Below are 27,517 nucleotides of genomic sequence, written 5' to 3'. Positions count from 1 at the left end.
ATGTTGAAATGGTATATCTCTGCATCTGTTTGTATCATCTTTAATTTCTTTCATCAGTGTCTTATAGTTTTCTGCATACAGGTCTTTTGTCTCCTTAGGTAGGCTTATTCCTAGGTATTTTATTCATTTTGTTGCAGTGGTAAATGGGAGTGCTTCCTTAATTTGTCTTTCAGATTTTTCATCATTAGTGCATAGGAATGCCAGAGATTTCTGTGCATTAATTTTGTATCCTGCTACTCTACCCAAATCATTGATTAGCTCTAGTAGTTTTCTGGTAGCATCTTTAGAATTCTCTATGTATAGTATCACGTCATCTGCAAACAGTGACAGCTTTACTTCTTCTTTCCCAATTTGGATTCCTTTTACTTATTTCCCATCTCTGCTGTGGCTAAAACTTCCAAAGCTATGTTGAATAATAGTGGTGAGAGTGGGCAACCTTGTATTGTTCCTGATCTTAGTGGAAATGGCTTCAGTTTTTCACCATTGAGAACGATGTTGGCTGTGGGTTTGTCATTTATGGTCTTTATTATATTGAGGTAAGATCCCTGTATGCCTATTTTCTGGAGGGTTTTTTTATCATAAATGGGTGTTGTATTTTGTCAAAAGCTTTTTCTGCATCTATTGAGATGATCATGTTTTTTTCCTTCAATTTGTTAACATGGTGTATCACATTGAATGATTTGCATATATTGAAGAATCCTTGCATTCCTGGAATAAACCCCACTTGATCATGGTGTATGATCCTTTTAATATGCTGTTGGATTCTGTTTGCTAGTATTTTGTTGAGGATTTTCGCATCTATGTTCATCAGTGATATTGGCCTGTAGGTTTCTTTCTTTGTGACATCTTTGTCTGGTTTTGGTATCAGGGTGATGGTGGCCTTGTAGAATGAGTTTGGGAGTGTTCTTCCCTCTGCTATATTTTGGAAGAGTTTGAGAAGGATAGGTGTTAACTCTTCTCTACATGTTTGATAGAATTCTCCTGTGAAGCCATCTGGTCCTGGGCTTTTCTTTGTTGGAAGATTTTTAATCACAGTTTCAATTTCAGTGCTTGTGATTACTCTGTTTATATTTTCTATTTCTTCCTGGTTCAGTCTTGGAAGGTTGTGCTTTTCTAAGAATTTGTCCATTTCTTCCAGGTTGTCCATTTTATTGGCATATAGTTGCTTGTAGTAATCTCTCATGATCCTTTGTATTTCTGCAGTGTCAGTTTTTAATTCTTCTTTTGCATTTCTAATTCTACTGATATGAGTCTTCTCCCTTTTTTTCTTGATGAGTCTGGCTAATGGTTTATCAATTTTGTTTATCTTCTCAAAGAACCAGCTTTTAGTTTTATTGATCTTTGCTATCATTTCCTTCATTTCTTTTTCATTTATTTCTGATCTGATCTTTATGATTTCTTTCCTTTTGCTAACTTTGGAAGTTTTTTGTTTTTCTTTCTCTAATTGCTTTAGGTGTAAGGTTAGGTTGTTTATTTGAGATGTGTCTTGTTTCTTAAGGTAGGATTGTATTGCTATAAATTTCCCTCTTAGAACTACTTTTGCTGCATCCCATAGGTTTTGGGTCATTGTGTTTTAATTGTCATTTGTTTCTTGGTATTTTTTGATTTCCTCTTTGATATCTTCAGTGATGTCTTGGTTATTTAGTAGTGTATTGTTTAGCTTCCATGTGTTTGTATTTTTTACAGATTTTTCCCTGTAATTGATATCTAGTGTCATAGGATTGTGGTCAGAAATGATACTTGATATGATTTCAATTTTCTTAAATTTACCAAGGCTTGATTTGTGATCCAAGATGTTATCTATCCTGGAGAATGTTCCATGAGCACCTGAGAAGAAAGTGTATTCTGTTGTTTTGGGATGGAATATCCTATAAATATCAATTAAGTCCATCTTGTTGAATGTATCATTTAAAGCTTGTGTTTCCTTATATATTTTCATTTTGCATGATATGTCCATTGGTGAAGGTGGGGTGTGAAAGTCCCCTACTATGATTGTGTTACTGTCAATTTCCCCTTTTAGGACTGTTTGTATTTGCCTTATGTATTGAGGTGTTCCTATGTTGGGTGCATAAATATTTACAATTGTTATATCTTCTTCTTGGATTGATCCCTTGATCATTATGTAGTGTCTTTCTTTGTTTCTTGTAGTAGTCTTTGTTTTAAAGTCTATTTTGTCTGATATGAGAATTGCTACTCCGGCTTTCTTTCGATTTCCATTTGCGTGGAATATCTTTTTCCATCCCCTCACCTTCAATCTGTATGTGTCCCTAGGTCTGAACTGAGTCTCTTGTAGACAGCATATATATGGGTCTTGCTTTGTATCCATTCAGCCAGTCTATGTCTTTTGGTTGGAGCATTTAATCCATTTAACTTTAAAGTAATTATCAATATGTATGTTCCTATTACCATTTTTTAAATTGTTTTCAGTTTGTTATTTCAGGTCTTTTCCTTCTGTGTTTCCTGCCTAGAGAAGTTCTTTTAGCATTTGTTGTCAAGCTGGTTTGGTGGTGCTGAATTCTCTTAGCTTTTGCTTGTCTGTAAAGGTTTTAATTTCTCTGTCAAATCTGAATGAGATCCTTGCTGGGTAAAGTAATCTTGGTTTTCGGTTTTCCCCTTTCATCACTTTAAATATGTCCTGCCACTCCCTTCTGGCTTGCAGAGTTTCTGCTGATAGATCAGCTGTTAATCTTATAGGGATTCCCATGTATTTTTTTGTTGTTTTTCCCTTACTACTTTTAATATTTTTTCTTTGTATTTAATTTTTGATAGTTTGATTAATATGTGTCTTGGCATGTTTCTCCTTGGATTTATCCTGTATGGGACTCTCTGGTCTTCCTGGACTTGATTGACTATTTCCTTTGCCATATTAGGGAAGTTTTCAACTATAATCTCTTCAAATATTTTCTCAGTCCCTTTCTTTTTCTCTTTTTCTTCTTCAACCCCTATAACTCGAATGTTGGTGCATTTAATGTTGTCCCAGAGGTCTCTGAGACTGTCCTCAATTCTTTTCATTCTTTTTTCTTTATTCTGCTCTGCAGTAGTTATTTCCACTCTTTTATCTTCCAGGTCACTTATCTGTTCTTCTGCCTCAGTTATTCTGCTATTTATCCCTTCTAGAGAGTCTTTAGTTTCATTTATTGTGTTGTTCATCACTGTTTGTTTGCTCTTTAGTTCTTCTAGGTTCTTGTTAAACGTTTCTTGTATTTTCTCCATTCTATTTCCAAGATTTTGGATCATCTTTACTATCACTATTCTGAATTCTTTTTCAGGTAGACTGCCTATTTCCTCTTCATTTGCTAGGTCTGGTGGGTTTTTACCTTGCTCTGTCATCTGCTGTGTGTTTCTCTGTCCTCTCTTTTTTTAAAATTTTTTTTTGCGGTACGCGGGCCTCTCACTGTTGTGGCCTCTCCCATTGTGGAGCATAGGCTCCGGACGCGCAGGTTCAGGGGCCATGGCTCACGGGCCTAGCCGCTCCGCGGCATGTGGGATCTTCCTGGAATGGGGTATGAACCCGTGTCCCCTGCATCAGTAGGCAGACTCTCAACCACTGCGCCACCAGGGAAGCCCTCTGTCTTCTCATTTTGCTTAACTTACTGTGTTTAAGGTCTCCTTTTTGCAGCCTTCCAGTTCGTACTTCCCGTTGTTTTTGGTGTCTGCCCCCAGTGGGTAAGGTTGTTTCAGTGGGTCGTGTAGGCTTCCTGGTGGAGGGGACTGGTGCCTGTGTTCTGGTGGATGAGGCTGGATCTTGTCTTTCTGGTGGACAGGACCGCGTCTGGTGGTGTGTTTTGAGGTGTCTGTGAACTATGATTTTAGGCAGCCTCTCTGCTAATGGGAGCGGTTGTGTTCCTGTCTTGCTAGTTGTTTGGCATAGGGTGTCCAGCACTGTAGCTTGCTGGTCATTGAGTGGAGCTGGGTCTTAGCGTTGAGATGGAGATCTCCGGGAGATTTTCACCGTTTGATATTACGTGGAGCCGGGAGGTCTCTGGTGGACCAATGTACTGAACTCGGCTCTCCCCCCTCAGAGGCTCAGGCCTGACGCCCAGCTGGAGCACCAAGAGCCTGTCTGCCACACGGTGGCATGTCAAGACTTTCCATTTTGACTTCAATGGATAATCAGAACTTCCAGCTTCTGTGATGCAGCAGGATTCCAAGAAAGCAAATGGAAAGTACACAGGGAGGAAGATGAACTGCAGCAAAGCCTTTGTCATATGATAGTGACCTTGTGGGCTCGCTGAGCTGAGGGCATGTGTGTGGCTCGCCCTCAGCTGGCAGTCAAGGGATCTCTATGGGAAAGTGGAGAGGAGCTCACGGAGCCGCTCTGCCTCCGCTTCACCATATACTGCTCCACATACAGTACATGCCGCCGGAAATCAATTTTTTAAAAAAGGCATTTCACTGGTCCTTCTTCCGAGGGTTCGAGAGCTCTATGCAGCACGAGTAGCACAGCCAAGCAGAGCTCACACTCAAGTGACGAAACACAAATATGCCCATAATGTACTTTTCTGAAAGTAATTCTTCTGGCAGCATGATAAATTTATTCAGTTGGTTATCATCATCCTTGCCTAACAGAGAATAAAAGACAGGAAAAGGTTGGGCAGTTTCCTAAGGCCATGCAGCAAATCGTGGTTAAAATTGAAACAGGGTTACATTTCATGAATGAATGTTTTGTTTTCTCCAGCTATACCTGTCATAAATGTGATTATCAATACCCTCTTAGTTTAACATAAAGATATTTTGATACAAAAAAAGGTTTTCACCGTGAAGTTTAGGTTCTTTGTTGTATAACGTTTGGTTGCTGGGTTTAAGTTTATCCCGATATTTTATTTTGTAATATTGGTTTGGTCTCCCCTTACCTTCTTTCCTGTTTCCTTTTAACATCACCTGGATATACAGTTATTAAATCAATAGTAACCACAGTAACAGCTAACATGTACTGAATCCTTATTAAATATCAGACATGATGCTGAGCACTTTATGTGAACCTCATCTAATCTAATACCAGAAGAATCCCGTGGGAATATGACCTGGATTTCTGCTTATGGAATATAACTACATGTTTCACTTTTTTACATAAACCACACCCGTCATCATCATCTATATTTCCTAGTTTCTATTCCATTAAAGTGGATTGAGAACTTAAAGACACAAAGCGGAATCCTTTTAGATTTGAGTTTTTTCCTAATATTTTATCATTTTATTTTCATACCTGATTCTGTAGCTTTTTACTTTTAGTAACTCAACTTTGAGTCTTTCCAAAACATTTTTATAGAAATTCTTTTATGCATTCATATGTCATTGGTTTTATATAATTTATAATTGAATAATTATATTAACAAGTACAATGGGAACAAACACAACTAATTCTTGGGCCATATTCATCCCCACAGGTGGGGTCAGAAGTTATAGGAGGGCTCAAGAGACAGCAGGTGAGGCCCTGGGGGTGAGCTGGCTGGGAGCATCAGTCAGCAGGTTATATCTAGGGAAGGGAGAGAGTTGCTTAGTCAGGGAAATCACTTAAGAGAAGGCTAGTTAAAAGAACTTTTGTTGTATTTGATACTTTAACTGCATAGGCACTACTTTGATAAAATTACTGTAAAAGATAATTTTTTAAAGAATGGAAGCAGAAGAAGAAGGAGAGTGAGTTTAGGTAGCTTGCCCAGGATCACAAAACTAGAGATTGAACTGGATTTGGCTCCAGAATTCAGCATCCAAGTCTAGCATTTCAGTGCTCTTTCCCTCCATCCCAGGAGCCTCAGCACAGAGAGAACTCTGGAGGGTTGGGTGGGCTGCTGCCACCACGGAAGGGGGCTTGAGACAGCTCAACAGTGGTCAGCAAGAGAACACAGTAACGGAAGAGAGAAGAAGCCAGAAAGTAATGAAATAGTCTTGGAAGTTTGCAAAAGAAGAACCTTGTTATTGTGTTAACCTTAAGTTAACCCAAGTATTTCTTGACCTTGGGCCTCACTGGTTCAAAACAAAAGGGTTTTCAGCAAATAAATTTGGCTAACGGATACTGCCAACTATTTTCAGAACCAGTTTTTGCAACTCTGAAATTGAAGAAACCCTGAAAGGGCATCCCTCCCTTCCAGCAAACAAAAAACAACACAGAAGAACCTCTGACCCAAGGGTCCCATGGGAAGCCAGGTGTGGGAGCAAGCTTAGTGGAAATCTGTGATGACAAACAGCATTTAAAATGAAGTCATTTGAATCTCACCCCCACTTCCTTCTAACCCTTGGGTTTTACAGCTTCTATTTCCATCAAGTCTTTCTTTGAGTAAGACTATTGAAGCACCAGTTTTGAAGAACCACCTAGCCTCTTGTTAAAAAAGAAACAACAGGTCCAAAATGGAGTCACTTGTGCTAAGCCCATGTCACCAGACAGAAACTTAATACCTAACCTAACTGCAGTTTGAATCTCCTCCAGGAATGTAGTCTTAACTGGTCAGTTTGGAATTTTTTTGGTAGCACCGATGAGGTAATCTGCCACAGAGACCCTTTTTATCCAACAAAGGAAGATGCTGTAATCTGATCTTTCCTTATCCCTTCCTCTTTCTGCCTATAAAAGCCTTCCATCTTGTACAGCCTCCTCAGAGCTCCTCTCAACTTGCTAGATGTGATGCTGACCGATTCATGAAGCATTTATTAAGGCCAATTAGATCTTCAAATTTACTTGGATGAATTTTGTTTTTTAACACCTCCTAGAAGCAATGATTTTACAGTAGCTGTTTTAAAATGCCTCGGAATGGATTATGCTTTTCCATTAAGTATTAATGGTTTCAGTTTATGTTAAATGCTTCCTATGTTTTTGTCCTTGGCATTTTCCAAATTGTTTCCTTCAAGAAGAAAATTAGAAAGGCATTAAGATTTCTATGACTTCATAATAAATTCATAAAAAGGTTAAGATCTCAAATGGCTATCCCTTCAATAAAATTATGTTAAGTTGTACAAATGGTTTGAACATGGGACATCACTTTTATGCGTTTTCAGAAGCAGCTATTTCGATTTCTAACTGATGTGGTTTAAAAAATAATTATTGCGATCATTGAGCTATAAATGCGGTTGAGATTTAGAGCCTCCTTCATATAAAAAACAGTTCAATATCTTTTGGGAAGCAATATTATAAGCAGTGGAATAATTATTTAATTAACATGCATGCAAAGGTAAGGAGTGTATGGGTAAACTGCTTATTTCATTTTCTAAAGATTGCAAAATTAGTTAATTAACTAAAGGAAGTACACATGAGAAAGAGAAACAGGGTGAGATCCAACATCAGTGTGTATACTGAACATGCCCTTTCATGGAATCCTGCTTAGTTGATGCAGCTTCTGTGCTCTGCCCTTGGCCAGGTGCACGCTGCCCACTCAGGGGGACCCAACATTCTACAGTATGCTTTATGTAAAACAGAGTACAGATTGAACCATATGCAGCTGGGCACTGAGAGACAGGACGAGCCAGGCGGGAGCCTGTAAAGTGAGAACAGCACTGAAAAGGGACAGGTCCGATTCTGCAGCTATCTCAGGGGAAACCAATGAACTCAGCTTCCTTGAGCCCTAATTCCCTCATGTACAAAATGTCTTAATGTCCATTTTGGCTTTGAGATTCTAGGAAGCGGGGCAGTCACCAAGTTTTTCCAATTTATGTTGTATTTCATCACCCCCACTCCCATATGTGCTATCATATATGTCACCTCCTCTGATTCTCACTGCTATTACTTGCTGGCATGTTATCCTGCCTCACTCTCGCCCTACCATCTCCGCAGAAATTTCACCCTCTCTCCTGTCTCTCACTTTCACCTATACTTGATTCAGTCCCAAGTATATACAGACGTTTAGCTCTGACCTCTCCTGAACTTCAGTTCTGCTTCTCCAAATTCTAGCTTCCACATGGGTGTCCTATTGTTGGATCAAATGTGACTAGACTTGAAAGAAACTCGTAATCCTTTTCCACAAACCACCCATCCCTCTGAACTTGCACATGTGTGTCTATTACACAGACTTCTCCGCCAGTAGGCTTGCGACTTTGACATTCCCCTCATCTCCTCCTCACACCTGTTTCCAGTCACCTTCTGATCTTTTCTTTCTATGTCTCATACTCATTCTTCTTTTTTATATTAACCTCCCATCAATCCCTCCAAGATCCTGAGCACATCAAAGTCTAGACTACTGCAATGGTCTCCAAACTGACGTCCTGATTTCAATCTCCATCCTAATGTTAATATGCCAAATTAATCATTAAAAAAACCACTTTGCCTGTGCTAATCTCCTCCTCAAGATCTCTATTTGCTTCTCACTGTTACCAGATCCTATCTAACTCTGCATTCAGTGCTCATTAAAATATGATCACTGAGCAACTCAGAACTTGCCTATACAAGGCCAAGTCTATTTCTATTCCCAAGCCTGAAATAGCCAACTCTCTTCCTTCTGTTTGACAAAGTCCATTCCTTCTTCAAGATCTAACCTTGATGACCTCATCTCTCCATGTTCTGGGTGGTCGTCTTCTGAACTTTAGTAGTTATCACTCATTTGAGAGGCAGGCAAAGCCCAGGAATAAACAGCATGCCAGGCTAGGCACTTACGTATAAAAACTCACTTGTTCCTTGACCTTATCTGGTAAGTACAATGCCTATTCCTACTATACAGGTCAGAGCATGGCTCAGAGAGGTTATTTAACTTGTCTAGGTCACAAAGTTGCCAAGTGCTGGATCCAAACCCGGGCAGTCCAGCCATAGAGTGCAGGCTCCTAACCCTCACACCACCATCTACAGAAGCATCTTTTGTTATAGAAATCATTCTGTCAGGACTTCCCTGGTGGTCCAGTGGTTAAGAATCCGCCTTCCAATGCAGGGGACGTGGGTTCGATCCCTGGTGGGGGAACCAAGATCCCACATGCCGTGGGGCAACTAAGCCCGTGTGCCACAACTACTGAGCCCCACGCCACAACTAGAGAGAGCCTGCATGCCACAACGAAGAGCCCATGCACCGCAATGAGAGATCCTGCATGCTGCAAGGAAGATCCTGTGTGCCGCAACTAAGACCCGATGCAGCCAAATAAATAAATAAATATTTTAAAAAAGAAATCATTGTGTCAAGTGTCTGTCCCACATGCAAGCTCGTTAAGGGAAAGCACTTTGTCTCTGTTCTCTCTGAACCTCTGACTAGCGAACAGAGATGCTAAGAGACGCAGGAAGCTCGCTAAAACACGTGGAGACACACACCTTCCTTCTTGAGCTTTCCTACATTATCTTAAAAGCATGGCTACATTTTGTGCAGATCAGAAAAGGGGTACTATTCATAATAAAAATACCTTGTACATTTCCACATTTCAGAATGTGGGCCAGACAATGAAGAAAGGTCTTCTAATGTCATATCCTTCCTCCCTCATTTTCTTTTTTCTTTTCTTCCTTCCTTTGTCACTCTCTCAACAAATATTTATTTTATGCACACTACATGCCAGAAAAACAAACCTCTGTGTGTGTTATTAACATTTCCATCCCAGATGCTGAAAGATGGAGGTGAGTAATATAAAGTAATATCAAAAGCAATAAAATGACTGCTAAAATTTATTGTGAACATACCATGAGCTAGATAGACATCAGGGCCTTGAGAGGTATTTTCCCCCTTAATCCTCATAATAACTCTACAAGATAATACTATTATTACCTCCATTTTGCATATAAGGGGAGTAAGTCAAGAGAGGTTAAGGTCATATGACTCCCAAGGGACAGAGGTGGGATTCCAGCCCTGGTCATTTGAGACTAGAGCTTATACTCTCTTTTTTTTAAATTAATTAATTAATTTTTGTCTGTGTTGGGTCTTTGTTGCTGCGCACAGGCTTTCTCTAGTTGTGGTGAGCGGGGGCTACTCTTCGTTGCGGTGCATGGGCTACTTATTGCAGTGGCTTCTCTTGTTACAGAGCATGGGCTCTAGGTGCATGGGCTTCACAGTAGTTGTGGCTTGCTGGCTCAGTAGTTGTGGCTCATGGGCTCCAGAGTGCAGGCTCAGTAGTTGCGGCGCACGGGCTTAGTTACTCTGCGGCATGTGGGATCTTCCCCGACCAGGGCTCGAACCCGTGTCCCCTGCATTGGCAGGCGGATTCTTAACCACTGAGTCACCAGGGAAGCCGTAGAGCTTATACTATTAACCTTAACCCTGGACTTCTTCCAGGAGTAGATTTAGCCACATGGCATGCAGTGGGCTTATGCAAAATTGGTTTCATTTCCTTTGAAAAGAGTCCCACGAATAGTATCAGAGTCCAATAGGGATGCTCCCAATGTCAGCACAGACTTCACCCCAAAGCAGGTGTGTGACTTTGAACAAGTTACTCTCTCAGGGCTTTATTTAATCCATTTGTAAAATAAAAACTTAGCACCAGATCATCTCCAGACTTCCTCCCAGACACAGATCTTCCATTATTCTAAAGAGGCAGCTGTGGGGCAGAGAGAGTTCTCCGGTTTTGGAGTCAGAAGAAGTAGGTTTGTTTTATTAACTGGCACCCTCATCGCAGCCCCTGTCACAGGGCCCTGCATCCATCACTTCTGGCTTGTCTCCTGTTGACCTTAGCTGCCTGGAAGATAATCGGCCAGCCCAGATGTTCTCTGAAAATCTGCCCTCTTAGCAGAGTTTTAAGTGCACAGTACGTTATTGTTGATTATAGGTACAATGTTGTACTGCAGGACTGGACAGCATCTTGCTTGACTGAAAGTTTATGCCCGTAGATTAGTAACTTCCTATTTCCCCTTCTCATCAGACCCTGGTGACCACCATTTCACTCTTTGATTCTGTGACTGGGACTATCTTAGGTACCTCATATAAGTGGATATTTATAATATTTGTCTTTCTGGGTCTGGTTTTTTCACTTAGCGTAATGTCCTCAAGCTTCATCCATGTTGTTGTGTGCTGCAGAATATCCTTCTTTTCAAAGGCTGAATAGCATTCCATTGTATGTATGTGCCACATTTTCTTTATTCATTCATCTGTCAATGGCTATTTAGGTTGTTTCCACATCTTGGCTATTGTGAATAATGCTGCCATGAACATGGGAGTGCAAATATCTTTTGAGATCCTGATTTCAATTCTTTTGGGTAAATACCCAGAAGAGGGATTGCTGGAGTACATGGTGGTTCAGTTTTTTGAGGAATCTCCATACTGCTTTTCCATAGTGATTGCACCATTTTGCATTCTCACCAACACTGTGTATGTAACTACCTAAGAATTCAAGATCAAAGGCTCAATTTCTGGGGCTTCCCTGGGGGCGCAGAGGTTGAGAGTCTGCCTGCCGATGCAGGGGACACGGGTTCGTGCCCCGGTCCGGGAAGATCCCACATGCCGCGGAGCGGCTGGGCCCGTGAGCCATGGCCGCTGAGCCTGCGCGTCTGGAGCCTGTGCTCCGCAATGGGAGAGGCCACAACAGTGAGAAGCCTGCGTATCGCAAAAAAAAAAAAAAAGTCTCCATTTCTGAATTCTTTATTGCCCTGTTCTACGGCTGTAGGTTTTGCTCTTTGACTGTGAGACTTGTACGCAGGTCCAATATTCCCTTGTTGTAAGTTCTAGCTGAAGAGGAGCTATGCCCATAAAATAACGCACCTGCATTGGAAGGGTGTTCACATCATTCTTTCCCTTCTCTGCATTTTCGGGATTGTTTTGCTAAGCAGCAAGATCCATGCCAAGCTTTTTCTTTTCATCTGAAATACAGTCTCTTTGTGTTTTCACCCTACAGGCCTTTTTGGAGTAATCTCATCTACTTTGTTGGCATTGAGGACGACTATGTTTACACCACTGACTCCCAAATTTCTAAACTGTGTCTCTCACCTGAGCTCCAGACTGAAATACGAACGTGTTCAGAGCACATGGCTGTAGATCTTCCCAAAGCACTAAAACCGTGCCTACTTCAGTATGAAGTCCTCCTCTTCTAACCATGCACCCGCCCCAGAGCTCGCTCTCAAGGACTGGCACCCTCAGGGGTCTTGGAATTCCTCTCAAATTCCCTCACGCTCACTTGCCATTAATAACCAAGTGCTGTTTATTCTTTCTTCAAACTTTTCTCAAATCCACCCACTTCCTCCAGCCCCACTGTCTCTGCAATAGATGGTCAAGAAGTGTTTTAGCTGGGTAGGTAATAGTGATCTCGAACTTAAGATATTCAAAATAGGGATCTTTTATCCTCAGTTCCTCACTTTATCATGACAGTCACTTTCTTGTGGTGGTCTGGAACCAAACACTTGATATCTCTGAGGTCTGCCTGTGTTACATTACTTATACAAGTTCTGAAGTCAAATGGTTAAAAAAAAATCGAAATTAGTCACATCTTAGCCTTGGTGTTTCCATTTCTATCGGCAAATATGAACTAAAAGTTTAATCATATCTGCCATCTTATGTGCAAATCTTTTATTTTTCACCAACAAAGATATTCCTTTGACACTATCTCATGAGTGACAATGCTAAATCGGATAACTTACTAGCAGAAAAAGAGTTTGATCCCTGAGTTAACGCTGCACTAGATCCTACTGTGATGATACTGGACACAACAGGGTGGTCTTTGCAGTGAAAAGATGAAAAATGCAAGTGGATCAGAGGCATCTGTTTGCTTTATCTATTTCTGCCAACAATCACTGCATGTTACTTAAAAAGAGGAGATAACGAAATCCATCTTTCAGGCCTTTTGTTTGATCGATTTTTACAATCTCAATGACTTTGACTACTGCCAAGTTTAAATGCTTCCTGAAAAATTCAGTGAAATTCAGACATTGTGACTATAATTAGGATACTAAGAATAGGACATTATTGGTTCCTCAGTGTGAAACCAGGATCTAATCCAGATGTGTTAGGAAGTTGTTATTTAAAGACTTCTGCTATGGAGTTAAAAAGTATTCATTTGATTATCTCTCTTGATTTTCTTCCTCATGTGGAGGAGGAAAATGATTTTTTCTTGTTTTCTTGATAAACACAAGAAAGGTAAATTAAATTCTAGGAATGAATTTACATTTTACCTTAAAAAACATTCCGTACATTTGCATCAGGTTAAATAAAGAAAGAAGATGCTAACATTCTAATATATTCAACAATCAAAAACATCATCCTAAATGATATAGTCATAACACTTTATGTGTTGGGTATTTTAGGCCCAAAATTATTTTTAGATAAACCACTGTAATGATTTTTTAACATTGTCATTTAATATCAAAAAAGAACCATAGTTACATATGAATTAAGTATGAGTTACGTATTTTGAATATGAGGCAGTTTTTTTTTTTTTTTAGTTTATAATGATGATTCTATAAACACGGTGATTAAGGATATTTCGAATGCTATTGCTTGACTTTCCACAAATGCCCTTATAATTGCTAGGAAGTCAATGCACAGCTGTCCCCCTAGCACACAATGAGCACTACTGTTTGTCGCTGCTGAGAAGGCCTGGGTACAGCAGACACTGGGAAGGCAAGCACATGCTTGTTCAACAAATGAATGAATAAATGAATGACTTCGCTTCCAAATGGAATTAGGTTGCAGACATTTATATGCAGAACTAATAAAGTTTGCCTTTTAATTTATGGATAAGGAAGTGCTCACGGCTCTGAGTTGGTTACAGATAATTCTCCTCACTTCAAATGTACCGTCTAGGATGCTCATACCTTTCTCCTGTGTGTTCCCATTTCTCTGGTTTTCTCTTGTCCTCCCCTTACAATTCCTTCCCACCATTCTCAGGGACTTCTTTCCTCAGGAAACTCACAGGGCCATTTTCTGTGTGTGATGAGTTCACAAGGCCACTTGTTCCTTCATTTGTTGAACCAATATTTAATTATTTTAGGCCCTGCGGGAGGCCCCAGGAACAAAACAGAACCATACAATCAACTTCTGTATTTGCTTTCAATACATTTTCCCATTTCATTCAAAACCTAGCTCAGAAACCAAGCAAACAGAACGTAGAACCTGCAAAGACCTCAATCTCTGGACAGACATTCCAGGTCGGGACATGTTGCTGATATAAACTCACTCAGTAAGGCCCCAGTGCCATGACAGTGCCTGCTAGATGCAGAGCATTCGATAATGCAGAGCTTGTTAAATACATTTAGTAGATCATCCAACAAATACATATTCAACACTTACTAGGCACCAGATGATAAAGCTTTGCTGATAAAAGAGACATCCAAGTTCCTGGCCCTCAGGGATATCAGAGCCTAGAGCATCTCTGTCCAATAAAACTTCCAGTGATGATGAAAATGCTCAGCTCTGCACTGTCCACTGCAGTAGCCCCTGGCCACATGTAGCTACTGAACACCTGCTCTGCAGCTAGGACAACTTAGGAACTGAATTTTAAATTTTAATTAATTTAAATTTTCATTTAAAACCAAACCAGTATAAAACACTTATCTATTAAACACACCTTGTTGTTTTGGTGGGACTACATTTTTCTTTAACTGTCGTACCACGTACTCTATTAATCTTCATTGCATGTCTGGCAAATGCATAATCTGTAGTATCTCATTTATCATCTTTTATACTGATTACAGGTTGAAATGATAATATTTTTAATATACTGGGTTAAAGAGCATATCATTAAATTAATCTCATCTATTTCTTTTTACTTTTTAAACTGTGGCTACTCAAAATTTTAAATTTACCTCTGGGGTTTGTATTGTATTTCTATGGGATATGGTTAATCTAGAAGAAAGCAAGAGAGAGGGAACAAAACCAAAGCAAGCAAACAACTATAAGCAAGCAACTATAAAATCTAGAGAATCTTACAAATATAATGATTCTTTCTGCCTAAGTTAAAACCTTACAGGATACCATATGATCCAGCAATTTAACTTTTGGGTATATACTCAAAAGAATTGACAGCAGAGTCTCAAAGAGATATTTGCACCCCCGTGTTCACAGCAGCATTATTATTCATAATAGCCAAAAGGTGGAAGCAACCCAAGTGCCTACTGATGGATGAACGGATAAACAAATTTCAGTATACACATACAACTGAATATTATTCAGCCTTAAAAGGCAAGAAAATCCTGACACAGGCTACAGCATAGATGAACCTTGAGGGCATTATACTGAGTGAAATAAACCAGTCACAAAAAGACAAATACTGCATAATTCCATTTATATGAGGTACCTAGAGTAGTCAAGTTTGTACAGACAGAAAGTAGAAGGGTGGTTGCCAGAGGTTGGGGGAAGGGAATAAAGGGGAGTTGTTTAACAGGTACAGAGTTTGGGTTTTGCAACATGGAAAGAGCTGTGTGGATAGATGGTGGCGATGCTGGTACAACAAGGTGAATGTCCTCAATGCCACTGAACTGCACACTTAAAAATGGTTAAGATGGTAACATTTGTTATGTGTACTTATTGCAATTAAAAATTTTTTTAAAACCTTATAGGGAAAGTAGCTATATTACTCCAGTAAGATTGAGTGTATTTCTAGGTATACGGGGTCAATGAAAAAGATCAAATTTAACATAGTTCATATTTGCTTATCTATCTATTCCCACATGAATATTTTTAAATGGCAGGGAAGTCAGCAGATTAGGTGCAAAAATAGACAAAGAAAACAAGAGAAAAATGCATTAGATAAAGTCAGGTTTGAATGTGGCGTTTTGTCTCAAATTATAAATGAAATAGAAAGCTGTGTTTTCAGAGAAGGCTTGGGTGGAATTGCATTTCAGGGATATCTTTGAGGAGGAAAGGACCACATTTGACAGAGAAATACAGATTGTTTCTGTGCAGTAAGAAATGTGTTACAGATTTACAGTCATGCTAATAACTCCATGGTGAAGATGTATAAGCAAAGACAGGCAAACAAAGATAGATTCAAGAGACATTCTGTAAGGACTCAAACGAGGTAAAGATGTTCAAACAAAGGCATGGGCTGTGGTCAGGATCATCGTCTATAAGTGGTTCAAGAAGCCAAGACACTGATGGTCACGTGGCACACAGATTAAATATGCTTTCTCGAATCAGTAATGCAGTCATTCGTGTAGTAATCCCTCAGTATGAATGTGTGATCAGTTTACTCAGCTGTTTCTGAAGGCTCTGGTCTTCCCCTTCCTGGCTCTCTCTACTTCAACCAAGGCTCTGCCCCGTTGAGAGTTCCTCCAACTCCCACTCAAGTCATAACCTCATTTCTGGGGTGAGCAGTCTGCAGGTGTTTCTTATTTCCTCCTAGTCTCCTGGCTTCTCTCCTGTCGTACAAATCATCTTATCGGGGATTTTCAGTGAGATAATAGGATAATTTATACAATTGATTACTGTATTGCTCAGCTCAAATGACTACGTTCCCTTTAGAAGGTTTTCAGTGACACAGTGTACAAGTATATCATTTACAGTTGATTAAAATGTCTGTGATCATTTCTATGAAAAAAAAAAAAAGTTGGGCGTCTGTTCCTTTGGTTAGAAATACAAGTTCATTGTTTTCTCTGTGGGAAAATCAGGTATGACTTAAGACTCCTTTCACAAGAAAGCCACAGGATCACCTATATTCTATTTCTGTGGGCATTTTTAATCCTTTGTTAGTAGAAGTACAACTTTTAACTAATCAAAATATGCATTGACCTAGAATGCTCGGGAATGGAGCAAATCAGGTCAGACAAAAGTGTAGTTACTATTATATTGACTGATATACACACCTCGGATGCCCTTTGGTGCAACTTCCAAAATAAATTCAAACTAGTGTGAGCCTAATTTTGTTGAGAACTACTTTCGCTTATACTGCCTTAATAAGGTCTATCATATACCTCCTGAAAGTCCATTTTTATTTGAGTTATTTTCCATTTTAATTGGGAATTCCTTGTGGCTTTCTTATAGAATAGTTAAGATGAAAGACTGAAGTAATTTTTGGCTAACAAAATTACAAAACCTTATTTTATCTTGTGGATAAAAGGAACACATATATGTTGTTCAAGAATCAACCCAGATAAAAGTTCTTCTTTTTCAGTTTTACGATGAGCCACGCTGCTTTAAGGTAAAGTCTATTGTGATGCAGCTAAAAAGAATATTTCTCCTCTACCACCTAAAGAATGTTTCAGGCCTCACTTCTGTGCAGATAAATCCTATTCTGTGCACCATAACAGCAATCCAAATTAAACATGCGGAGGGAATTCCAGGAGACGTTTTCATACCTGCACTTGGACCATGTGGGGTGACCTGGCAATTTCTCCCACATTAGCTATTTATCATTTTAGATTTGTTTACTTTGCATACACATACTGTTTTAAATGCAGTGTTACACAATGAAATTTAAGGGAGTTTTGAATCATGTGGCACAGCTGGGCTGCTTATTCATTCTCTATCATAAATTCGACTAGCTGGAAAATGAAGTTTGTTTAAAAATAAACTCTTCAGGACTCCTTTTAATGAACAGCCAGTGTGTCTGTCTTCCATTTTGTGGATGGAAAAATGCATCTAAGATAACTTATTTCACTCGCTGACGAATACTGTTCTGAAACCACAAACCCGGAGAAGATTGGTTATTTTTTAAAATAGATTTCATTAACATAGTTCAGAGAGTCAATGCTTCAGGAAAGCTGTTTAAAAAAGCAAACACCTGGGGCTTCCCTGGTTGCGCAGTGGTTGAGAGTCCGCCTGCCGATGCAGGGGACACGGGTTTGTGCCCCGGCCCGGGAAGATCCCAAATGCCGCGGAGCAGCTGGGCCCGTGAGCCATGGCCGCTGAGCCTGCGCGCCCGGAGCCTGTGCTCGGCAACGGGAGAGGCCACAACAGTGAGAGGCTCGCGTACCACACACACAAAAAAAACAAAAACAAAAACGCAAACACCCCAGAGATGGATTGCCTGGGAGGCTGAAGCAGAAGACTGGTAGTTTAGAACCAGAGCATGGATGAAGACGAGACATCGTTCATACCAACATGGACCATTTGGGTACAGAATGTGAGGAATGAACATTTTACTTATTCTTTCATCAAAGCCCTGGGGCCCGTGTAGGACTGGATGTGAATCACAGGTCCGGGTTCCAGTCTCAACTCTGTTGTTTTAACCTAACCAAGTGACCTTGGCGAAGTCACATATACTAGGCAGTGGGAAATGCTGAGGCTTTGCTGTCACACAGCACCCAGTGCTGTGCTTGTCAGTGTTTAATAACTGGCTCTCCAGGAACAAGCAAACAAATCAACCAACTCTGGTTTGTTAACGTTTGTCAATTTCTGTGGTGTAAATGCTCCCACCATGGCCAGTTGAAGTTACCTACATGACCTCACTGAGCACAGAGCTGGGAAGAGAAAAGCACAAACAGTTCACTCCAGATGTCTCCCCAGACAACACAGGCTCAATGCCACTGCCCCAGTGCCATTTCTGGCTCCACCAGTTAACACATGGGGTCAAAGGCAAGTTATTTAACTTCTCTACATCTTGGTTTTCTAATTTTTAAAATGTTGACCATAAACAAAGTTTGCAAGGCCATTTTGAGGGTAAAATGGAAGGCACTGAGCACAGAGCCTGAAATAGCAGGTCTCAGTACACATCGATTCCCTGACATAATGATTCTGTCTCTCTCCTTCCTCCTTTTCACAGGCAAACAAAGAACCAGTTCGTATTTGTTCTCTACTCCCTCACTCAACCCATTGCTATCTGGATTTCACTAATAGAACTCTTAAAAAGTAATTTCTTTGTGGCGACCAGCAGATTTTTTCCCCCAACTCCAGTGGACGTTTCTTAGGTGCTTATTTTATTTGATTGTCCTGTGGCATTTGACATACTCGACCAATTCCTTCTTCTTTCTGTCTTTTTTCTTCTCTTGGATTCAGAGACAGAGAATCCTGCTACTCTCACAAGACAACCTAGATCTTTCCTAGGCTGTAGCCTCTGGTTCCTCTTACTGTGTTCTTTGTTCACATTAGGGATTTTTCCAAGGACTCATCCCTGCCTCTTTTCTCACACCCCCATGTCCCTTTGGGCAGCTCGTTCATAACCAGGGCTTCAACTCTTATCCAGGTACCAACTTGAAAGGCAAGCCTGCATCTCAGACCTCTCTCTGGAGCTCCAGGCTTGTAATGCCTGCTGCTTATGTAACATTCTTGACATTTCTGCCTTTATAGCTCATAGGTCACACTACAATCAACAAAGATATAACTCAATTTATCATTTTCCCCACCAGACCTGTCCCTCCTCCTGTGTTCTCTACACAGGATGCACTATTCATCTTATATCTTAGGCTGGAAACCTAGGAGTCATCCTTCTCTACCTCTCATAGCCAATCAGACAGGCCAATTCTATCTTGTAAATATATCTGCATTCATTTCCTTAGCTTCCTCGATAATGACACTGTCTTAGTAAAGACCCCCGAGACCTTCATCCTATCATTCTTTGATAATTAAAGTGATATACCACCTGATTTCCCTGCCTCCAGTCAATTCCCCTTCCAATCCACACTTCCTCTGGAGGAATTTTATAAAATGCAAATAGATCATGTAATTCCTTGCCCTTCATTAGCTCCCCACACCTACGGCATAAAGGTCAAACTCCACGGAAGGGCAAAATGGCCCTTGTTAATTCTGCCTCATGCTTATTTTTCTGGCCACATCTCTTGCCTCTTGCTTATTTATGACTATACTCCATCCAGTCTTACTTAACCACAAATCTTTCCCTCAATAGGCCATGCTTCTTCTTGTCTTTACCTCTCTGGAAAGCCAGCCCTTCCCCTTTTCCATCTAGTGAATTCCAATTCTTTCTTCAAGGATCCGCTCAAGTCTCCCCTCTTCCATGAACCCTTCTTTGAAATCCTCAGGACACCTAGTATATGGTTCTCTAGAAGGCACTCTTCACACTGGATTATAATCTGTATGCATTTGTTTTTCTCCCCCAGAAAGCGAATGAACGTTCATGCCATATCTTATTCACCACTGCATCTCCGGTATCAAGCACAAAGCCTGGACTGCAAAAGTGTTTAGCAAATCGAATGCATCAACTTCTAAATGCCTCCTCAGATTCCTTCTCTGTCCTCTTGGTGGTGCTAAATGAGATGGAATCAAGACAAGAGTTTTTTTTTTTAATTGAGATATAATTGACATGTAACATTATATTAATTTTAAGTGTACAACATGATTCAATATTTGTATATATCACAAAATGATCATCACAGTAAGTCTAGTTAACATTTGTCACTGCACATGGTTACAAGCTTTCTTTTTTTCTTGTGATGAGAACTTTTAAGATCTACTTTCTTAGCAACCTTCAAATACGTTATATAGTATTAGTAAGTGACAAGTGATTTGTAAGCTATGAACAAGTTAGGATGGTATGCATTTTCAACCTTGATTCTAACTGGAATAATGATTTTCAAAGTGAGAATAAAACATGTAGAATGTTAAAAAATCCAAGAAATGATAGACTTTTCAAGAATGATAGTTTACTTAAGCGTACTTGTTGCAACACAACCTGCCTGCTAACTTCATGTTTCCTGTTGGTCACCAGTAATGAAGACAATGACAAATTAGGTCTTCTCATGTTTATTTTTGAGGGTTTTCTGAGGTATCAGAACTGTGGCAAAAAGCATTACAAAATAGTAATAGCACAGATGAAAATCACGCTAGATATGCATCCACGTGAAAATTTGCGTTCAATAAATGAGTAACGTGTAAGAAAATGAACATGCTATTCCCGCACAGATGGAAGGATTTATTCAGCATCTAACTTTTTAAAAACCTGAATGACTGCATGTTCAATGTGTGTCTAAAAGTTTTAAAATGGAGGTACTATTTCTGTTTTAGAACATTTCACAGAAGCGAAAAGCCCAGTCAAAGAGTAAGTAGCAAGATCTAAACTTGCAAAGCAGATGTTCTACCATTTGCTGAATTTCCAATAATAAATTCCACCTTTTCAGTTGAGAAAAAAATAGCATTGTTCTTTACCGGTTAGTTTTTGCAAATTATGCAAGTGAAAAAAACAACTTAAACTTTAGGGATGTTCTAATGTCATAAATGAAAAGAAGGCAAATTCATTTTGAAACCCTCACTATCATCTATACTGATGACTCCATTCTCTGGTCCACTAGGGCTATTCTTTACTTAATACTTAACTGGACTTGAAAGTGTTCTCCTTTTTGGAAAAATTGGAACAATATATATTTAACAGATGGCGTCTGTATAGCCTACCCTAGTAAGCCTTCTAATTTATCTTTTTCTAAATAATAATTTATGGAGCACCTTTCTCTGTGAGAATTTTTTGTATTTTTTGCTGTGTTGCTTTTTTTGTGTGTGTGTGGTACGTGGGCCTCTCACTGTTGTGGCCTCTCCCGTTGCGGAGCACAGGCTCCAGACGCGCAGGCCAAGCAGCCGTGGCTCACGGGCCCAGCCGCTCCGCGGCATGTGGGATCTTCCCGGACCGGGGCACGAACCCGCGTCCCCTGCATCGGCAGGCGGACTCTCAACCACCGCACCACCAGGGAAGCCCTGTGTTGCTTTTTAAAGAGCAAGAATTCCTTGACCTCAAAAGGGATTTTTCTAATAAGATAAAAACACTTCAAACTCAATAAAGGTTTTAGGCAGATATCTATGGAATATAGCTGTTTTTTTTTCTTTTTTTTTCTATTTTTCTGGTGAGGACATTGGGTCCTTAAAATACTCAAGGGCGAATAGGTAATTGACGATATTAGTAACACAACTCCTAATATTTGTCTGTTTACCATTACACCACCACATATTTTAAATATTCTTTACCAACCCAAATAGCCAAATTTAGCTTTGATGTTGCTGGCCATGTTTTATGAATTTGACACGGGTTTCCAAATCCAATGTCAGGAGGCATATGTTTTGAATTATTTTTCAAAAGTGACTAAGCTTACCATAGCTTTTCAAAAATGATATCAGGTTATACATATTCTCTTGTGACTCATTCCTGGATTATCGAAAACAGCATCATACTTGAAATGACAGCTGGGGTTGCAAACAACAACTTTTCCCCCAAAGAAGCTAAATATCCTATAGAAGAATTTTATTTCATAGTCTTAGTCCTATTAGTTATATGCTCCACTAAGCAACTCAGTCTAAACTGATTTAGCTAAGTTTTGGAACATGATTCATCCAGTTATATAATGTGAGCCATTTAGAAAGCTTTATTTTTTAATTTTTTTGTGGTACGCGGGCCTCTCACTGCTGTGGCCTCTCCCATTGCGAAGCACGGGCTCCGGACGCGCAGGCCCAGCGGCCATGGCTCACGGGCCCAGCCCCTCCGCGGCATGTGGGATCTTCCCGGACCTAGGCACGAACCCGTGTCCCCTGCATTGGCAGGTGGACTCTCAACCACAGCGCCACCAGGGAAGCCCTAGAAGGCTTTATTTTGTGTTGATCCGTACACACACAGTAGAACCATTTCAATAAAGTAATAATGGTAAGTAGAATCATAGACATAAAATTGGAAAGAACTTTAGGACTGATCCAACCAAACTCTTCATGAATCTCTTATCAACATCCCTTGCAGGTGATGGCCCAACCTTTGTACAGTTTTACTCACACAATCTCATTCTTTCCAGTCCTGGAGAGGTTTCCTTGTTAGAAAGTTATTTATTTTTCTGAGTAAAAACTTACCTCTGTAACTTTCATCTTAGTGCAAGATTCTTAGTGCAACTTTACCTACCCAAAAAGTGAGGGTCCTGGAAGTCCCTATTTTAATGGGGAATTTTTTTTTTTGTCTACAATATTTTTCTTCTAAATTCTTTCTCCCATACTGGGAGATAGACCCAATATAAGCAAAAGGGTGTGGGGTGTATTGTCTAATACAGCAAGCAGGACATAGAATCTGAGCAGAATGAACAACGAATGATATAAAGAAGTCCAGGCAGGAAGTGAGAAGCAGGGATGCCCATGGTGTTCTTGGTATCTCAGGCACATGCTTTATAAAGAGGCAGACATTCATTCTAGCACCACAAATTGAACATGGTGATACTTAGGACCACACTGGCAAAGGTTATGTCTCAATTTTGAAAACTCAGACTATCTTTACAAATGTCGATTTCCCCAGGGCAGGATTTGTGTTCTTTGAAATGAGGAGTCAAAAAAATGTCCCCAATAATTTGAGCTCTGTCCATTAGTTCTCCTTGACTTCACTTTCTCATAGAAAGTTTCTTTCACTTTCTCATAGAAATGGGACACAGTGACAGGCTGTGAATCAGCTGGGGAAAATTAGCTCCGTTAATAAAGGGAGTTTCCTCAGAACCCTGGTGATTAGTGTCTCCTGTTGCCTTAAAAAGATTTTCCAACTGTTGAAAAATATTTTATTAAGCAAGAAGCCTAATACAGTGTCAAACTGACTAGCAATCTGATTTAAAAAGAAAGCTTAGGAATGGGGGACACTGGGAAGAATAAGGAATGAAGAAATCTGAGTTCATTTCCTGCCTCTCTCTCTAGTCCTTTGTGTCACCTTGGTCACACAGCATATCAGAATCTATGAGCATGGAGGGAACTGAAAGAGGCATTTGGTTTAACACTTTGGCCAATTTAGCTTTCTTCCCAACTATAAAGTTTATTTAAGCCCATACCTACAGGATCATAGCAATAGCATTTCAGAAACAGTATAAATAATTTTCCCCCAAGGAGCAATAATAGAGGAAAGTACATCTGTGAGGACACCAGATACTTGCTTGCCTTTACATTTTTTCTGGTATTCGTGATCAGGTTTTAAAAGAGCCACAAGGAGAATGCAAACAATAACATCTAAGAGGGAAATCATGCAGGTAGTGAGTTGCCCAGTTGTCTGAGATGAATGCTAAGGTTGGGAAGCAGAAAAGAGACAGGGGTTTAGGCTGTTTACACATTTTTTGATTAACACAGATTTTGGTCTTCTGTTGACGTCACTGTTTGGAAACACACATAATGCATTGTTACCAGACTAAAAAAATGAAAAAAGATGGTGTTTGGGAGTAACGTGTCTTTATGTTGGGCGCTCCCACATATCATAAAATAGTGGGTTGGTGAAGACTTCGGAAGGGTGGTGGGCACCCTTAGAATTCTCTACAAATATTGACAAGTTTAGGGCATTGGGAGCTGGAAGATTGCCCTCATGCAAAGATCTAATTGGTAAATTTATCTTACCTTATGACTTTAAGCCAAAAGCCAAGTGATAAAATATGGAAATGTAAAGACTTTTTTGTATTAGATAGCAAATATTGACCCCCTACTATGTGCAATGGCATTGCGACAAAGCGTCACTCACTTCTGAATATATATTAGGATTTAGAAGTGGAATGTTTTTTAAAATTTCTCCAAAATGTAAAGATTCTTCTTGGTTAAGTAGTTGACACTGTCCTGAAAAACATTAGCTACATAAATGGGTTTAAGAAAAATAATCGAGATTCATACGTATTTGGGAAGATGAAATAGTTGTCAACGATTACAACCTTCATATTTTGAAATCGGCGCTTGCAACACTTACATTTTAAATGGATAATCATGGAAAAATTAAATAACAGGCCATCTCATTTTTGTTTGAATAGAAAGATAGGATGAAAAGGACATGACTGATGTGGAAATGAAAAAGCTAAATGCATTCATTTATATTAATTAATTTAAAATCAGTCAAGTCTAGGATTATAAACTATTACAGTTTTAGGTAGGTTTTTGAATACTACATTGCAAATAGACTTTTTTTCCAAGGTGGAAGTAAAAACACGACATAAAGCTGAGGCCAATTAGTCAACATCTTACCTGAAGCTGCTCTTTGTTCTCTTTTCTGCTCCACTCTCCCTGAAATAAGAAGTGGCAGGTCAGTTACAATGTGCAGCCATGAGAATATGATGCAACTAAGATGAAAGCCCAGTTTATGGTAATTTCCAGACACAGTCACTAGGTCAGCCGTGTCCAACATTCTTCTAGAGATGACTGGGCACAGAGGAAAGGGGTGAAAAATATTCTCAAATCAATTTACGAAAGTCAAAAATTAATGAGTATGCATTAAACATGCTTCTGGGTTTAAAAAATCTTGTTAGTAAGAGCCATTTACTCAACAATAAACCTACAAGGTGCAAATCCCCATAGAACAAACTGTTCTACATGGGGGTAGACACCTGACTAAGATAAGACCATGGCCTCTTACAACCTACTTGGGAAGGTAAAGGACAGACAACATAACATGAAATGAGATGTGCCCCCAAAGGGTATAAATGTTTAAAGACATGAGAGAATGAAACGATTATTTTAAGAAATAAAAGGGTGCCAGGAAGTTACGGAGAAAGTAGTATTAGATTTGGACCTTAAGAGATACATGTGATTTGGGGAATTTGAAAAGGGGAAAGGATTGATTGTTGGCAAAAGAAACAGTAATGGGCTATGTAGGACAAGGCTATTTGAGCAAGAACGGTCATGTTTAGGGCTTGCTTTAAAAACCTGAATGAGAGTAGCTTTCCATAGGAGGAAGTATCCTAGAGCAGCGGTCCCCAACCTTTTTGGCACCAGGGACCGGTTTCGTGGAAGACAATTTTTCCATGGACGAGGGAGGGGAGGGATGGTTCACGTGGTAATGCAAGTGATGGGGAGTGGTGGGGAGCGATGGGGAGCGGTGGGGAGTGGTGGGGAGTTATGGGGAGCGGTGGGGAGCAGTAGGGAGCAGTGGGGAGTGGTGGGGAGCAATGGGGAGCGATGGGGAGTGGTGGGGAGTGGTGGGGAGCGGTGGGGAGCGATGGGGAGCGATGGAGAGCAGCAGATGAAGCCTTGCTCACTCGCTCGCCGCTCACCTCCTGCAGCCTGGTTCCAAAGGTCTGCAGCCGGGGAGTGGGGGACCCCGTCCCAGAGGTTGGGCAAGAGGTAATTGGTTGCGTATGACAGTGGGAGCAGAGAGGAGGGAAGTGAGGGGTGTAGGAGACGGTAGGAAGGCAGAACCTATAGGGTCCAGGAGTTTACAAAATATGAAGTGCAAGGGAAAAGGAAAGGTCAAGATGAATGGCTGCTAGTTGACTTTGGGTGTGGTGATGCAATTTGGGGAAATGGTAAAATAGGGTGGGAGCATGGGAATGATGAGTTCAGTTTTGGACTTCATGAGTTTGAAGTGCTACCAGGAGACGGAGTTTGGGAGAGAGATCAAAACTGAAATTATAGATGCAGAAAATGTGCATCTTGAGAAGATGGCTGGAGCTGAGGGGGGGAAATGGAAACATAAAGACAGACAGAACAGAGGGCTGGGCTGAAGACAGTGACCAAGAAAACAAAAATTCTACTCTTGTATTGTGATGAAGGACGATGAGAAGACAGAAGGAGAAGCAGACCTCCATGGAGATCAAAAGAGCACAAAGTCATGTACCATAAATAAAGTTTTAAGAAGTATCAGGGGTGCCAACAGCGTCCGATACCGCTGAGTTCACGTGGTTGTTGCTAGACTATGAGTGAGAAGTTTTAGCAGAGAGGGGATAGTAAGAGGCTGTGAGGGTCTGAAGAGCAGTGGGCGACGAGGAAGATGAGGCTGAGGAGGAAATGACTTGTTCACGACATTTGCCAGCACAAACATGAATGAGATGAGGTAACAGTTTGGGCAGGAGTTCAGCCAGGGTTTCTGGGACCCTTCAGCATGTTTACAGGCTTAGATAGGAAACATTGCACCAGGGCAGTGGTGTGTGTAAACACCACAGTTGAGGTGAGAGCCTTGGTTTTGCGATGAGTAAGTGAGGGCCACCCTTCCAGCCATCACCTTCTTGTCGTTTATCAACTTGTCACAGATGGAGCTAGTTACTGAGAGTTTATGGAAGCTCATGTAAACTTTAAGTTTTTCTATCAGCCCTTCGTGTCTTTTAAAATCCTAGACTGTAAGGTGGAAAACGTATAATCCTTCCCCTGTGCAGCTGCCCGAAGTGTAGAATTCATTTAACTGGCATCTTGATTAATCTCACATTCTATTCATTTGGGTGATTTCCAGAGGACTTGTTTGATGCAATTTATTTCAATGATACAAACAGATAAATGGCATGAATGGCCCATTTAAAGGTTTCATTCATTACCAAGTATGATGGGGTACCTCCTCATTAAAGATTTTTATTGGGCAAGCCACTATGTACCTTTGATTATAAATTTTTATATACTAGGGGCCTCAAACACTTTCATGAATTTTCAAAAATGCTATTCAAGTCCTGAATCATTAAAAAAAATTATAAAAAAGATGTTTCAAAAACCCTATCTTTTTGGAGAGTCTTTAACTTGTCTAAGAATGCATCATAAATCCTTAAAGTTGACAATGAATGTATTGAAGATTAATAACAGGGTGTGGTAGCCAGCCTCCAAGGTGACCCCAATGATCCTCGTCTTCCCACCTCCTGGCATTTGTATCCTTGTGTTGTCTTCTCCCACACTGAATTAGACTGACTTGTAACCAGTAGGGTTTTGCAGAAATAATCAAGTGTGATTTCCAAGGTTGGGCCTCGAAAAGCATTGTGGCTTCCATTTTGTAGTCTCTCAGAGTACTTCCTCTGAGGAAAGCTAGATAATATGTTACAAGGACACCCAAGCAGCCCAAAGGAGAGACCCATGTGGCAAGGAACTGAGGTCTCCTGTCAACAGCCAATGAGGAACTGAGGCCTCCTGTCAACAGCCAATGAGGAACT

General features: G+C 40.3%; 1 protein-coding gene across 10 annotated transcripts in view; it reads right to left on the bottom strand.

Annotated features, from left to right (window-relative positions):
- The window catches only part of CHST9 (carbohydrate sulfotransferase 9), a 785,034-nt gene that overhangs the window by 101,837 nt on the left and 655,680 nt on the right, over positions 1–27,517 (bottom strand). For all 10 annotated transcript variants that reach the window (XM_079942964.1, XM_079942961.1, XM_079942965.1 and 7 more), the window contains one exon: positions 24,639–24,677. In XM_079942964.1, coding sequence (XP_079799090.1) covers positions 24,639–24,677 — 39 coding nt within the window. The remainder of the gene's footprint in view (positions 1–24,638; positions 24,678–27,517) is intronic.

This window comes from Stenella coeruleoalba, assembly GCF_951394435.1.
Source record: "Stenella coeruleoalba genome assembly, chromosome: 14".
NCBI classification, from domain to species: domain Eukaryota; kingdom Metazoa; phylum Chordata; class Mammalia; order Artiodactyla; family Delphinidae; genus Stenella; species Stenella coeruleoalba.
Note: the sequence above shows the minus strand (reverse complement) of the source record. Positions and strands in the feature narration are given on the sequence as shown.